The sequence below is a fragment of the Wickerhamomyces ciferrii genome, contig 00020 (genome assembly GCF_000313485.1).
Source record: "Wickerhamomyces ciferrii WGS project CAIF00000000 data, strain NRRL Y-1031 F-60-10, contig 00020, whole genome shotgun sequence".
In the NCBI taxonomy this organism is placed as follows: Eukaryota; Fungi; Ascomycota; class Saccharomycetes; order Phaffomycetales; family Wickerhamomycetaceae; genus Hansenula; species Hansenula ciferrii.
In genome coordinates, this window is record NW_011887720.1 from 127879 (window position 1) to 142749 (window position 14871).

At 31.5% G+C, this 14871-nt stretch overlaps 6 protein-coding genes across 6 annotated transcripts; 3 read left to right on the plus strand and 3 right to left on the minus strand.

Annotated features, from left to right (window-relative positions):
* Positions 1–638: 638 nt before the first annotated feature.
* On the plus strand, positions 639–1019 carry RSM27 (mitochondrial 37S ribosomal protein mS33; the record flags this gene model as incomplete). Its single annotated transcript, XM_011278401.1, has 1 exon — positions 639–1019. The coding sequence occupies one exon, from the start codon at positions 639–641 to the stop codon at positions 1017–1019; it is 381 nt and encodes a 126-aa protein (XP_011276703.1).
* A 166-nt stretch (positions 1020–1185) lies between these two features.
* GPI1 (phosphatidylinositol N-acetylglucosaminyltransferase) lies at positions 1186–3072 on the minus strand (the record flags this gene model as incomplete). The annotated part of the gene is made up of 1 exon (XM_011278402.1): positions 1186–3072. The coding sequence occupies one exon, from the start codon at positions 3070–3072 to the stop codon at positions 1186–1188; it is 1887 nt and encodes a 628-aa protein (XP_011276704.1).
* Positions 3073–3566: 494 nt separating this feature from the next.
* On the plus strand, positions 3567–9992 carry CCH1 (calcium channel protein CCH1; the record flags this gene model as incomplete). The annotated part of the gene is made up of 1 exon (XM_011278403.1): positions 3567–9992. One exon carries the CDS (start codon positions 3567–3569, stop codon positions 9990–9992), a length of 6426 nt encoding a protein of 2141 aa, XP_011276705.1.
* Positions 9993–10606: 614 nt separating this feature from the next.
* Positions 10607–12115, minus strand: ZPR1 (zinc finger-containing protein ZPR1; the record flags this gene model as incomplete). Its single annotated transcript, XM_011278404.1, has 1 exon — positions 10607–12115. One exon carries the CDS (start codon positions 12113–12115, stop codon positions 10607–10609), a length of 1509 nt encoding a protein of 502 aa, XP_011276706.1.
* A 557-nt stretch (positions 12116–12672) lies between these two features.
* Positions 12673–13824, plus strand: HSV2 (phosphatidylinositol-3,5-bisphosphate binding protein HSV2; the record flags this gene model as incomplete). Its single annotated transcript, XM_011278405.1, has 1 exon — positions 12673–13824. The coding sequence occupies one exon, from the start codon at positions 12673–12675 to the stop codon at positions 13822–13824; it is 1152 nt and encodes a 383-aa protein (XP_011276707.1).
* A 150-nt stretch (positions 13825–13974) lies between these two features.
* Positions 13975–14871, minus strand: PET54 (Pet54p; the record flags this gene model as incomplete). Its single annotated transcript, XM_011278406.1, has 1 exon — positions 13975–14871. One exon carries the CDS (start codon positions 14869–14871, stop codon positions 13975–13977), a length of 897 nt encoding a protein of 298 aa, XP_011276708.1.

The window sequence follows — 14871 nt, forward strand, 5'->3', positions numbered from 1 at the left end:
TACCAAAAAAAAATCATAAAAAAACATATAATCTAATGTAAAATTTATTCTTGTTTATTTTTAGTTATAAATATTTGTGGAAAATATGGAAAAGATTTTGTTATTTGTATGAAGACAACTTTTTTGTAATGTTTTTTATCAATTATTTATATTATTTGCCGTATTTACACTACTTTCATGTTTGCACTTTTAAAGGTTTAATAGAAAAGGGTCTTAAAATTGTGGATAAAATGTAGAATCGAGATTAATATTATCTGATGTAGGTAAATGTCTTTGTGAGTTTTTACTCGTTAGTATAGTATTGAACTGTCTCTCGGTGTATAATTTCAGGCACACTACCGTCACAAACACAGGCATCAGAAATTTACATGAAGGGGCCTATTCCTAATAAGAAATTAGTAGCCGTTAATAAGTCTCAACTACAGCACATTTATGTCTTGGATTTTGTCGTCTTTGAGTACGGTTTATATTAGTATGGCTTAATAAATCTTCGCTATACTAAATTTTTTCGCGCATTTTACCCTCCGAAATCAACGCTGGTGAAAAATTAAGGTATAACCTCGAACATGAACATCAACATTCGTAATAATCAGACTCTTTCTATCTAAGGTCACCTTCAAGATCCAAAATTAACAGATATGAGTCTTATACCTAATAAAGCAAGACTTCTTGAGCTTGTCAAACTAAGATGCAAAGTCTTCAATGAAAATTATAACCCAACAAATATCAGAACTGGTTCCAAAATCTTATCATCCAAATTGAAAGGTCCAACTGTTAAAGATTATTATGGTAATCCAGAAATCTTATCATTAAGACAAGTCCAAGGTCTTCATCCTGAAATGAAATTTGCTGATCCTGCTGAAGTTTACAGATTGAAGATTCATGCTTCGTATGTATTACTATATTTTGATTATTTAAAATTCAAGATACTAACATTTCCTCCTAGACGTAAACGTAGAGGTAAAGGTGCACCAAAAAAGAAGAGAGAACCTCCAAGTGCTCATGGTAAAAAGAAATAGAGTGTGTTTGGGTTAATGGGTCAAAAATAGTTCTAGGAAGAAAAAATTGTTTATAATTTATGCATATTTGTAAATAGAAAATAACATGATGAATTTATGGTTATAAAAATAGGATTACTACAAGGTAAACATGTAGAATAAATCATTATCTCATTAAATTTGAAGTCTATGAAATTGCTTTCCAAACTTCTGAATTTTCAATAGGTTCAGCTGGTAAGGCCGAATATAACATTTTATAGAATTTATTTCTCTTGACACTAATTGGATGACCTGATAAAATCGTTTGAATAGTCTTGGGGGATAAATATAATGAATTTAATTTAGAAATAACATTTTTGAAAGGTTCAAACATCCTTCCTATCCTTAAAGGTTTACTTTCAATCTTTAAATATCCTTTATAATTTTTGAAAACAATCCCACCCGGTGTTCTTTTATGGTCTTTTATGCGTAGTAGCATAACAAAGATTGGGAAATGATTTAAGCATGACATTGTTAATTCCAATGAGCTAATAATGACAGTAATTAAAAGACTTGTAATGGTAAATGTCATATAAAATGCAAAAACTGTTGGTAGTAAAAATGAAACGACAGTGAATAATAAAGTCCCCAATAATAATTGATCCAAATCATAATCATTCGAATCAATTCTATTCCTCAATACATTCCTCTTTCTTCCTAAAAATAAATTGAACAAGCTATTCAAAATACCTAATTGCCAATTAAATATTCTTGCAGATGCAAAATAAAAACAATAGATATGAAATGTGATAACAGATAAGAAATCTGCAAAAATAGCTATGGGAAATGTAGCACCAAAAGTTGAGCTGAAGGCTGCTATTTTCAATATCAATAATAAATTAGGTTGTAAAGTATTAATTAATGTTAGTTTCCAAAACTCAACCATCCATGTAAATAATTCACTGAAAAAAATAGATAATTCTGTATTTAACTTGATACCACCTGGTGAATTCATTAACCACATACTAATTTTTTTCAAATCTGAATAAAGAATTTTCCAGATCAAGATTTTGTCTATACTTTCCACAATTGTACGTTGATGTTCCAAAAGCAATGCACCAATAGTAATTCCAAATGTAACATCATTTATAACTAGCCAAAGAGTGTTGTAGAATCTTATATATTCTGGATACTGTTCAATAGGTAAGCTGTTCTCCACGGGACTCTGTAAATGACGTAGACTTGCAATAGACCAATCTATTTTTCTTTTGGTTCTGATGTATTGTATTGGAGCATAGCAAAATTGTTGTAATCTAAGATCAATTTGTTGAGCTGTTGCAGACAATTCAACAAGGCTTGGTAAGTCAGGTGAAAATCTACCATTTAGTAACCTGATTATAATCATGAAGATGCTTCTTGTGAATATTATTATGTGTAACGAGATGAATCTTATGTAATTTTTCAATGGTATGTTTCTGAAAGAGTTTAGTATGACAAAAATTAGTTCATAAACTTTTTGAAATGTATTATTCCATGACTTCATGTTTTCCCAATTTGACTGCATCTTGGGAACTGTTTCTAACAATTCTCTTCTATCTCTCCAACAACTGTTTAGGCATCTTATTGCGTCTTGAAAATGTTTTTCTTGGGTTGAGTAACTTCTCTTTGCTACATGATCCTTTATATGATCAACTTGTGAATCTTTTGAGGTCAACGATATTTCATGTTCTGGTAATGAAACTGAAATTGGCTTCACTGAAAAGAACTGCATCATTGTTGGATTTGGTGGATCATAAACTACTATTCTTGATGAATCCATATATAATTGACCATTATGGATCTCTATAGTAGTACCATTCCACCATGATGCTTCACCTATGACTCCAACAACTTCTAAATGATCATTAAACTTTTGAATATTCCTGTTTTCATCTAAAATATTTCGATCAATAAGCTCTTTATCCTGATTATAATGCAAGGTGGCTACCACTACCAAAATTTGCTCTTCGATATTATGACCAATTACCACTGTATTTACACCGATGTATTCCTCTGTCTGTATCAAGTCTGACGGCCAAAAGACCTGAATATGCATCTTATGTCTTCCAAAATCTGTCACTAGCACAATTCTAAGTCGCTAATCACCTTTCCTGCCCCAAGATATCCTTACAAAGTTCAAACTGACCATATTCTTCATTGTTTTTTGACATGTTGTGCACTAAAAAATCGAATCGCGCTGTCCGAGCATCGCGTGTCACCAATCACAGAACACATTCGCGCTTTTTTTAAAGATTGTTTAATTTTTAGTACATCAAACAGATCATATCAGGCTTAGTTAAAAGGCTTAGTCTAACTAACCGCTCATAAATTTGTTCCGCTATAAACTTGTTTTCCCTTTTCATATTCATACTTTGCTTTATCACCAGTGCTAGGCTTGCTAGAGATCATTAATAGCTGCTGTTTGTTTCGTTGTTTGCTTATCAAGCATTCCTTTTGATTTTATTAGAAAAGCTGATCAAAACTGGGACAATTACATCAACTTTAAGAACGTGAACTGAAATCACAACGTATCAACCTCAACTCAGGAAGATGACTGGTCTTAAGAACGTTCCATCGTTTCTTATCAGTGCTGATGATGATGATGATAACAATAATAATAATAATCAACCATCAGAGGTGCAAAGAGGCAGACCAGAACTACGGTTGGACCCTCCTTCAGACCCTTTTTCTGATGACGGGGCATCAAGTGAATTGATATCTGTCGATTTGGAGGATGCTGTTGGCTCACCATTGCTACAACCTGTTGCTTCAAAGGCTTCGTCAAGATCACAATCACCACTATCCAAAGTTTCAAATAGAAGAAGAAGATCGATAAGTTCCGATAGATCGGCACAATTATTGAATCCTAAATCAAGCCCCATGAAAAGGCTCTCTACAAGTGCCAAAAGATTAAGTTCAGATGAAAGTAGGAGTGATAGATCAGACGTTTCATTTGTTAATGGTCTTACTGAAGAAGGTATCGATGATATAAAAGCTGATTTAGCATCTGCCTTGGGTACACCAACACATGAAGGTTCTTGGTTACCAGGGACAAAAAAATCTCCAACGTCAAGAAATTCTTCAACTTCTAAATTGGATGTTTCTGAAGACGCAATAGAGCTAACAGAAATACCTAAAAAGACTCTGACACCTGAACCTCCGAGTAAAGGTGTTGCATTTGCTGATGATGTTAGTTATATCTCAAATACAAACTTGAGACCGGTTTCACCAACACCTCAACCACACTCACCAACCTCTCCTTCCAAAACTATTGAAGATGTCTACCAGGAATTCACTTCAAGAATAAAAAACGTTACGCGGCCTGATATAATTAGACAAACAACATACAAAACAAGAAAGCCACCACCTTCCCCAACCTCGCCATTGGGACTTCAATCAAGTGATGAAGATGATGACAGTGATTATTTCCCCATTCAAGGACTGGGTGTATCTGTGGGAACTACAGATCAATTGAGATTATATGGTAAATCATTAAAGATTTTCGAGCCAACAAGTTCAATACGGTTGAAATTGGCTAGTATTTTTTTGAAAACATGGCCATATCATTTGATGAGAGTTTTATTACTCCTTCAGACTGCTTTATTAGCATATCGTCAATGGAATCCTTATACAATGCATGGTTATGTCAAATTCGGTACAATTTGGGCAGATTGGGTTTTAGTAGGGATCAATTGTATTTATACTATTGAGATAGTATCTAAAATAATAGCATTTGGATTATGGGATGATTCAGAAATGTTCAAAGCTCTAGATAAAGACTATTTACCTATTTCAGAGCTACTAAGAATTGATAAAATCAAAAACTTCATACTTGGGTTAAGTGATGAATCTGAAGAACTAGAAATCAAACCTGCTTTGAAACATTCAGTTACTTTTAAGAATAACATTTCAAAAGATATTCCAATTCAAAGAGCATTTCTACGAAATAGTTGGCATAGATTAGATTTCACATCTACTTTATTCTTCTGGATTGATTTTTTCTTCAGTATCCAGCGTTTCAATGCATTAGAAGGGATTCCATTATTCAGGGCTTTAGCTTGTCTGAGAATTCTAAGACTTATTGATGTCACTGATAGAATTGCTTTAATCTTGAGAAGTATTAAAAATGGGGCACCTCAATTATTTGACATGGCCTTGTTCTTGTTATATTTCTGGGTCCTTTTCGCTATTATTGGTGTTCAAAGTTTCAAATCTTCATTAAGAAGAACCTGTGTCTGGACAAATCCTTCTGACCCTTCAGAAACTTATGATAATGATGACCAATTTTGTGGTGGTTATCTGCAGCCAAATACGCTTAAAAAAATGCCATTCGTTAATGAACAGGGTGCATTTGGAAAGGGTACTGCTAAGGGGTTTTTATGCCCAGTTAATTCAAAATGTGTCACAGGTGAAAATCCACATGGTGGTACAATAGGGTTTGATAATATTTTGTATTCCATGGAGATGGTTTTCGTCATCATGAGTGCCAATACCTTCACGGATATCATGTATGATGTTATGAATACAGATACCATGGCAGCATCATTATTTTACATTTTCGGTATTTTTTTCTTATTCTTATGGATGATCAATCTTTTAATTGCTGTTATCAGTGCTTCTTTCAAAGCTACAAGAGACAAAGATTTAAAACAAAAACGACAAAGTGATAAAAACATGACAGATTTTAAACTATCTTGGGACTTCCCAAAAAATACATTATCCAATATATACCTCAAAACGAAATGGATTTTCGAGTTGGTTATTGTTGCTGGACTTGTTCTACAGGCTACCACTGATTCCAGTACAACAAAACATGATATGTATCGTGCTTATATTGGGGAATGCATTGTCACTTTACTACTTTTATTTGAAATTATTGTGAGATTTTCTCTATATTTACCAAATTATAAATTATTCTTGAAAGATAGAAGAAACTGGGTCGATTTGTTTCTAGCAGTTTTTACATCCATTATAATCATCCCACCTATCCATACAGCCTTGGGTAGAGGTTATGATTGGTTACGTTTCTTCCAAATTGTTAGATTTTATAGAGTGGTTTTGATGTTCAAGTTTGCTAGACAATTGTGGGCTCAAGTTTGGAGTACAATGTCCATCATTGTGAATCTTGCCTTATTTTTTTTTCTCCTGTTATTTTTGTCAAGTATCATCCTTTCAAGATATTTTGAAGGATTTGTTCCAGAAGATGAAATTGAAAATGAACCCTTCTCGATGCAAAACTTACCAAATACTTTTGTGGCTCTCTATACAATCACTTCAACTGAAAATTGGACTGATGTCCTTTATAGAATGACTGAATTTGCTCCAAATAAATCAGCTGGTGCCTTTGGCGCAATGCTAATTATCGGTTGGTTCTTGTTATCAAACTCCATTGTTTTGAACATTTTTATTGCCATTATCGCTGATAGTTTAGAAGTTTCAGAAAATGAGAAGAGAAAAGAACAAGTGAGAAAGTTCGTTCTGGTTGATTTTCCTGGGAAATTGAAGAATTTTGCTGAGAAGACTTTTCTTTCAGAGTTCAAAGCTAAAATTTTCAAAAATGACAAGACACCAGAAAATCAACAACAAGTTATGAATTTATTACTAAATGGTGCTGCTATTCAGGAATTCTTGAAAGATGAATTGGAAGAAAAGAACGACGATTCACAAGTTCATGAATTGCCGAAATCTAGGATAGCTCGATTTTTCACAGTTAGATATCATAGGCTTTTACAATTCACTTGGATCAAGACATTGATAATTTCATTATTTTGGACTTCGAAGGCTGGTGAAAATCCCTTTTACAATAAAAATCCACATTTTTTGGCCTTTGATGGTGATTATTCATTACTTCCAAAGAACTTTGAGATAGAAACTAATAGAACAATTGAAGCTAGAGTGAAATTTCTACAAGAAAATCCAGGTTTCAATACAGCATTTTATATTTTGACACCTGATCAACCATTGAGAAAATTATGTCAAAAGGTCACACCACCAAGTGTTGGTAAACGTTATGATGGTGTTGAACCTAATAAATATTTACATGGTATTTTTTTGACATTAATTGCCGTTAGTACAATGGCTCTGGTTATCATTGCATGTTATAGTACACCTCTTTATAGAAAAAGATATGATTTGGATAATGAGGTATGGAATTGGACATTTGATTTCGAAGTTGCATTCGCTATACTGTTTTTAGTTGAATTTTTGATTAAAGTTATTGCTGATGGTTTGATCTTTACACCAAATGCATATTTCCAAAACTCATGGAATTTTATTGATTTTATTGTTCTTATTTCGCTATGGATCAATGTTATTGCTATCTGGAGAGGTGATGATGGTCTTTCAAGAGTTGTTAGAGGTTTGAAGGCACTTAGAGCTTTGAGATTATTGACTATCAGTGACACATCCAAAAATATATTTCACAAAGTTTTAATTGTTGGTGTCTGGAAAATCTTAAATGCTGCATTCCTTTCATTCACTTTGTTATTACCGTTTGCTATTTGGGGATTAAATTTATTTTCTGGTAGACTGGCTGTCTGTAATGACGGTGATTTGGGTCGTACCGATTGTTATGATGAATACACCAATAAAGTTTTTGACTGGAATATCATCTCACCAAGAGTTTATGATGATCCACCATTAGAATTCAATCGATTTGCTTCATCTCTGTTAACATTATTTGAGTGCTTATCTTTGGAAGGGTGGGTCGATTTGTTGGTAAACATTGTCAATAGCACAGGAAAAGGTACACCAGCTGGTTTCTGGACTACTCCTGGTGATGGTGCGTTTATCATTGCTTTCAATTTCTTGGGTATTATTTTCGTGTTGGCTTTATTCGTTTCTGTTATTATCAGTAACTATTCTAAAACCACAGGTAGTGCTTTCATGACGTTACAACAAAAATCATGGACTGAAGTTAAGAAGCTACTGTCACAAAATCATCCTCGTAAGAGACCTGAAATGAAAAATTTAAACGGCTTTAGAACATTTTGCTTCAAATATTCTGTTGAAAGAAATAAGTATGTTGAAACATTTTTACATATCATTTTATGGACTCATATACTGGCAATTTTGTTGGAAATGTATCCAAGTCCCGCTGCATTAGATGGTTTCAGATATACGGTTTACATTATTTCCTCATCTATTTACATGGCATATATATCAATGAAATTAATTGCCATGGGTTTCAAAACTTTTTTCAAAGTGAAATGGAATGTTTATCAACTATTTGTGTTTTTGGGTGCTTTTTCAACTTCTTTGGCTTCTTTCTTCGTCTCAAGAAGCTCAACATTTGCAAATATCAATAAACTTTTTTTGGTTGGTATATTTACTGTTTTAATTCCATCAAGTAATAGATTAAGTCATTTGTTGAAAATTGGATCTGCTAGTATTCCATCATTACTTTCCTTGATTTTTACTTGGGGTATCTTGTTTCTGGTATTTGCTATAGCATTAAATCAAATTTTCGGTTTAACTAAACTAGGAGCAAACACTTCTGTGAACTTGAACTTAAGAACTGTCACAAAGTCATTGTTATTATTATTTCGTGCAAGTTTTGGTGAAGGTTGGAATTATACGATGAGAGATTTCGCTATAGAGCAACCATACTGTTCAGAAGGTTTGGGTTTTAGTACAACAGATTGTGGAAGTCAAGAATATGCCTATATTTTGTTCATTATATGGAACATTTTGTCCATGTATATCTTTGTTAATATGTTTATCTCCTTGATTTTCGAAAATTTCAGTTATGTTTATAGTGATAATGGTTCTAAAATCACTTTAAATAGAGAGGAAATCAGAAAATTCAAAACAGTTTGGCAAAGGTTTGATCCGCATGGTACTGGTTATATTAGACCAGAGCAACTACCAATATTACTACGGTCAATGGAAGGTTATTTTTCATTCAAGATTTATGAAGGTAAATGGACTATTCCAGAACTTAAAAAGAAATGGTTTGAATTGCCTGAAGATGGTGCAGACCCATATGATGTTTTCGTAAATTTTGCTGAAATTAACAAAACTTTGAATCAATTGGATGTCCAAAAAGTCAGGGAAAGAACTAGAGCATATGAAAAATTTATTGAAGAAGCTTTATTAACTATGGAAATTAATGAAGAACCAGGAATTTCATTTTCCAGAATTATATTACAAATTCCACTGTATTCAAGATTTGAAGAAAGTAATTGTTTAACATTAAGTGATTTCATGGATCGTTTATTAGTTTCTAAAAAAGTTGAAAAAAGATTAGAAAATAGAAAGCATTTAGCAGTATTAGAGATGATTACATATCGTTGGAAATTTAAGCATCGTCATGATGCAGCAAGAAATCGTTATAATAGCAGTATGTTCAGCTCATCATCATCAGGACTTATTGATAATCCATTTGAAAGACATTCGTTAATGACAAGAACATCATCTAATCCATTCAAGACACCGGCAATTGTTGTTACTGAAAATGATAATGAATCTTTAAAAGCTGTATATAAATCACAACCAGAAAAATCAAATTTACCTGAAGAAACTTTAAATTATAGAACTGATGTTACACCAAAGAAGAAAAGAGCAATTACAGGATCGTTGGATATTCCTGATGATGTTATCGCAACACCAGCTATTACACCAGATGCTAATCAATTTACAACTGATAACTCATATTGGTCACCTCCAAAACAACAAAATTTGGAAGTTATGAATGATGAAACATTATATGATAATATTTCAGATTTATCAGATTCATTAAGTAGATCAGATTGGGGTGATGTTATGAGAGAAGTTCATAGTGAACAACAATCAAGTTTAGATCAAGATTTATACAAAAGACGTAAAAAGGAAGAGGAAAAGAAAGAAGGAGAAGAGAAATCAAATTTTGATTTTGAATATGAAAACGTGGCAGATGATGAAGATGAAGAAGATGAAGGTTATACAACAAATTTACCTGAGAAACCAAAAGGTTCCCCAAATAGGCGCATTTTATAGAGTTTTATATATTATAGTATATTTACATATTTTATTGGTTTTATTTGTGACGTAATTATATAAATCGTGTTTGTGGTACATTAAAATTAATTAGCCGCTGATAATCCGCTGTGATTGTTTTCAGTTTATAAGTTTGAGCCTTTACCTTTGATTCAAGTTAATCAACTGAATTGAATTTGCAAAAGGCCAATTTGAAACTGTTTCGACATAGCGTAATTCTGATGTGGTAATGATCTTCTATTGATTATTGATTCATATATTATTGTTTAATTATTTAGAGCTGGCCATATTTGTTTGATCATAATTACTTTTTTTTATCCATATATAACGTTTATATATAAATCATATAAGTATATTAAACGTATAATACCACAATTTCACTATATATATAGATCTATAATCAGTTTTATTGAACTGATTTGATCTATAGTGTATTACAGTTGAACAATATCTCAATATACTTTATAATTTGTAGGTCTTTAGCCGCTTTACCAAATATACAAAATGTAAACAACTGATACGATACAACTCACAAAAATTGATCATTAAATTCTACATATATTTATGACTTTTAAGAGTTATAATGAAACTTTCGTATTATATATACATGCAATTTAAACTTTCATATCATTCAAACCTAAATCTTCATTTTGTTCAAAAGTTCTTTCATAATCTTCAATTTCCATATTTGGATCATCATCTGGAGCATAAACATTTTGAATATAAGAACCAGCTAAAGGATCTTCCATTTTAACAGTGAATTTCTTTTTACCATCAATAGCTTCTTGTAAATTTTCGAAAAATCCAGTCCAACGAGATTTTGCAGTTTCATCCATTGAATCTGAAGTTTCAGTAAAGACTCTACCATGTAATTCTTCAAGAACTTGAGTTAATAAACCTTCAATAGTAGTGAAACGACCACCTAAAGTACCTGGATTTAATTCCAAGTTTAATTCAGGTATACTTAATCCACAACTTTCAGATTTTAAGATATCTCTTGCTAAATCTTCTGGTTCTTCAATGTGTAAAGTAATACGACGACCTTTTTCTGGGATAGCACCACCAGTTTTAACTTCATTTGATTTATAACCACAACTTTGACAAACAGTACTCATAATAATAACATCTTTGAAATGTGGAATATTAACAACTTTCATATGAGTTTCACATGGAACATAACAAGTTGGACAAGTTGCAGCAAAAGTTTGAACTTCATTTTCAAAATTTTCAATATCAGTTTGATCAGAGATGAATCCAGTTGAAGTTGGATTACGATCTTTATTAGCAGCTAATTCTTGAGCTCTCTTTATACGGATATCATCTAATTGATCTTGTGTAATTATACCAATTAAAACATTTTGTTCATCTGATCTAATATATTCAGAATGTGACCATTTATGAGCAGCTTCATTTGGAATGAATTCAATCCATGAATTACCAGCTGGATCATCTAATTCAAAAGTGATTGGTAATCTACCTTCATCACCATTCAAAGTTGATTTAATCTTCTGTATAAATTCATCAATTTTGTTGTGTAAAGTTTCGTCAACTTCTTTTCTAGCTGGTTGATCAGCTTCTAAATCAGAAATCATTTCTGTAAGTAAACCTTCAATGTTTGTTAATTGACCTCTTTTTGGTGGGATTTCGAAATCTAATTCAACAAATTTTGATGAAGCTGTTTCAGATTTAACAACTTGTCTATTAAAATCTTCTTTATTTTCAATTTTTAAAACATATTTAGAACCTTTTTCTTGAATACTTGAAGCTGGTTGAATTTCAGAATTTTTAAACCCACAATGATCACAATTGAAAGAAACAATAATAACTTCTCTAAAATATGGGATTCTTGTAAGTAATAATCTAGTAATACCATTTTCATGACAATTCATACATAATGATTGAATTTCTTGAACTGGATGACCTTCAGCATCTTGAGCCCCTGTTTGACGGATACCTTCATCATTAAATTCTCTACTTTGATCAACTTCTTCAGCAGCTTCACCAACTGGGGCGAAGAAGTCTTCTTTCTTTTGTTGTTCTTGATCTGCTGACATATTAACGTCTTCTTCTTCTAACTTTGGTCTTTTGGAATCGATATCTTGAGTGAAACTGTTTCTCTTCATGGAATGTGACCTAGTTATATATCAGTCCCCAAAATAATCTTCAGTTTCCTTATAGTCAAAGGTTAAACCGGCTTGAAATTATCAAATCGTAAGGTAAATTTTTTGTTTCCATTATGGTCTTTCAACTTCCAAAATTTTTTTGTCACTTTATTTTTTTAAAAGAGCTGGAAATGTCCCGTTTTGGGAAATTATCTCTTTTGGGAACAAAGCACGATAAGAAGTCCGAATTCATTCAGATTTTGAAATGAATATGAAGGTTTTAAAACTGGTGAAAGCTCTGAACAGTACTTTGAAATGTATAGATTCTGAATATGTAATTTAAAATTCGATTGAAGCACTGTGTATACTGAATATCAAGGATTTAAGAATTCCCCATACTTAAGAGCTATCATGTGATCTGGCCTAACCGAAAATCTAACATTTCTCAATTTTAGTTAATTTGAATCCCAAACATATAAACAAACATCCCAAATTATTATAGCATTATACACTAAATTGTGCATTACTGGTTTATTCAGCTGCTCAGTGATATTCACCCATTATTCAACACACCAAGGATGAACACTAGGAAAGAGATAAACGATGCTGAGGGGTTTGCAGGTTCAAAACTTCTTTGTGCATCTTTTAATCAGGATCAAAGTTGTTTCGCTGTAGGTTATGAGAATGGGTTTAGAGTTTATAATGCTGATCCAATGGATATTAAAGTTAAAAGAGAATTTGGTTCAAATGGTGGGATTGGTTTAACTCGTATGCTTTATCGTACAAATTATTTGGCATTGATTGGTGGTGGTAAAAATCCAAGATTTCCTTTAAATAAAGTTATAATATGGGATGATTTAAAGACAAAAGATGCATTAAATTTAAATTTTTATAGTCCTGTATTAAACGTTTATCTTTCAAGGACTAGAATTGTTGTGGTTTTAAATAATAAGATTTATATTCATGGTTTCAGTTCACCTCCTAAAAGTATTGCACAATATGAAACATTTGATAACCCTTTAGGTATTTCATCATTATCACCAGGTACTTATCAAGACCAAGCAACAAATTTACAAATATTAGCATTCCCAGCAAGAGTGGTGGGACAAATTCAAATTGTTGATATATCATCAAGTGGACAAGAAAGAAATCTTGTATCAATAATAAAAGCACATAAATCTAAAATACGTTGTCTAGCATTAAATAAATCAGGGACAATGTTGGCATCTGCATCTGAGACTGGTACAATTATAAGAATACATTCAACACAAAATTGTAGTTTATTATATGAATTTAGAAGAGGTTTAGATCGTGCAGAAATTTATTCAATGGAATTTTCTCAAAATGGTTCAAAATTAGCTGTATTATCAGATAAACAAACATTACATGTATTTAATATAACAAATAATCAACAACAATCAAATAAGCATCATATTTTGAAAAATTTACCAGGAATAGTAAGACCAGCTTATTTTAATTCAACTTGGAGTTTTTGTTCAATTCATTTGAAAAATGAAGAATCAAATGATACAGGATCTGATTCAAATGATGATCGTGGTGTATTAGGTTGGTCAAGTGAATCTTCAATAATTATATTATGGAAATTAAGAGGGAAATGGGAAAAATATGTTATTATTGAAAATGAAGAAATTACATCTGATGGAAATCACATTAAGAAATTTGAATTAGTTAGAGAAGGTTGGAGAAGTTTTGGTGATTTAAATGAATAAATTTGATCTCTAAGATGTTATTGAGGTACATTGGTACATTATAGACCAGGGGTTTGTGTTTTTTTTTTAAGATGTTTGTAAATCATGTTGATAAAAAGTCATTAGCCATTAATATAAATATATACAAGATTTTAATCATTTATGTACACACTAAAACAATTGTTCAGCGTATATCCTTGGCATCTCAGGATTATCATTAAGATGTAATCCATGATAATTTCTAACAAATCTTTGAGCTTCAATTGAATTTGAAAATTTTATTAACCATTTCCCTAAATTAGCATGATTATCTAAGTCTATAGTAGTTAATGCATCAAAACTATCATCTAATTCATAATCATAAAGCATTCTAAAAATTGTATGTTTTTTAATAAAATTTGGAAAACCTTTAACTAATACACAATTTTTTCTTGGGAAACCAGGTTTCAATTTCATTATACCATTTTCCACTATAGAACTTTCATTTAATGCACGAATATTTATAACTGGATCATTAGCTTTTGCATCAATCATTTCAGTATTGAAATTTATTCCATTAATTTGCTTTTTTAAAGTATCAACATTGAAAGCAGCAGCTTCTTCTATTGAATCAAATATGAGATAATAACCAACTCTATATTCCAAATTTTGAGGGTATCTACCAGATCTTACTATAAAATTATAATTATCACCTGGTATGGAATCTAAATCAAAATTTGATTGAGTTTTTGGTGCTAATTTATTAAAATCTGATTTATCTAATAGTTGATTTCTTGTACGAAATAATAAAACATTTGAAACTGATTTCAAGTTCCTCTGTGGGATAGATTCCAAAGCTGTGGATAAAGGTTGTCTTGCACTATTTATTATTTCCCTTGTTTTCAATCCATTAAGTGTATTTTCTAATGCTTCTTTAGCATTTTCAAGATTATTACTATTTTGATATAAAACATTTGATTTAATTTTATTCAAATTTGGAACTATATTCTGTGCAAGTTCTGGATAAACTGTTTCCAAAATCTTCTTTGCATCACCATAGTTGAGCCCACCTCTTTTCTTTAAACTCAT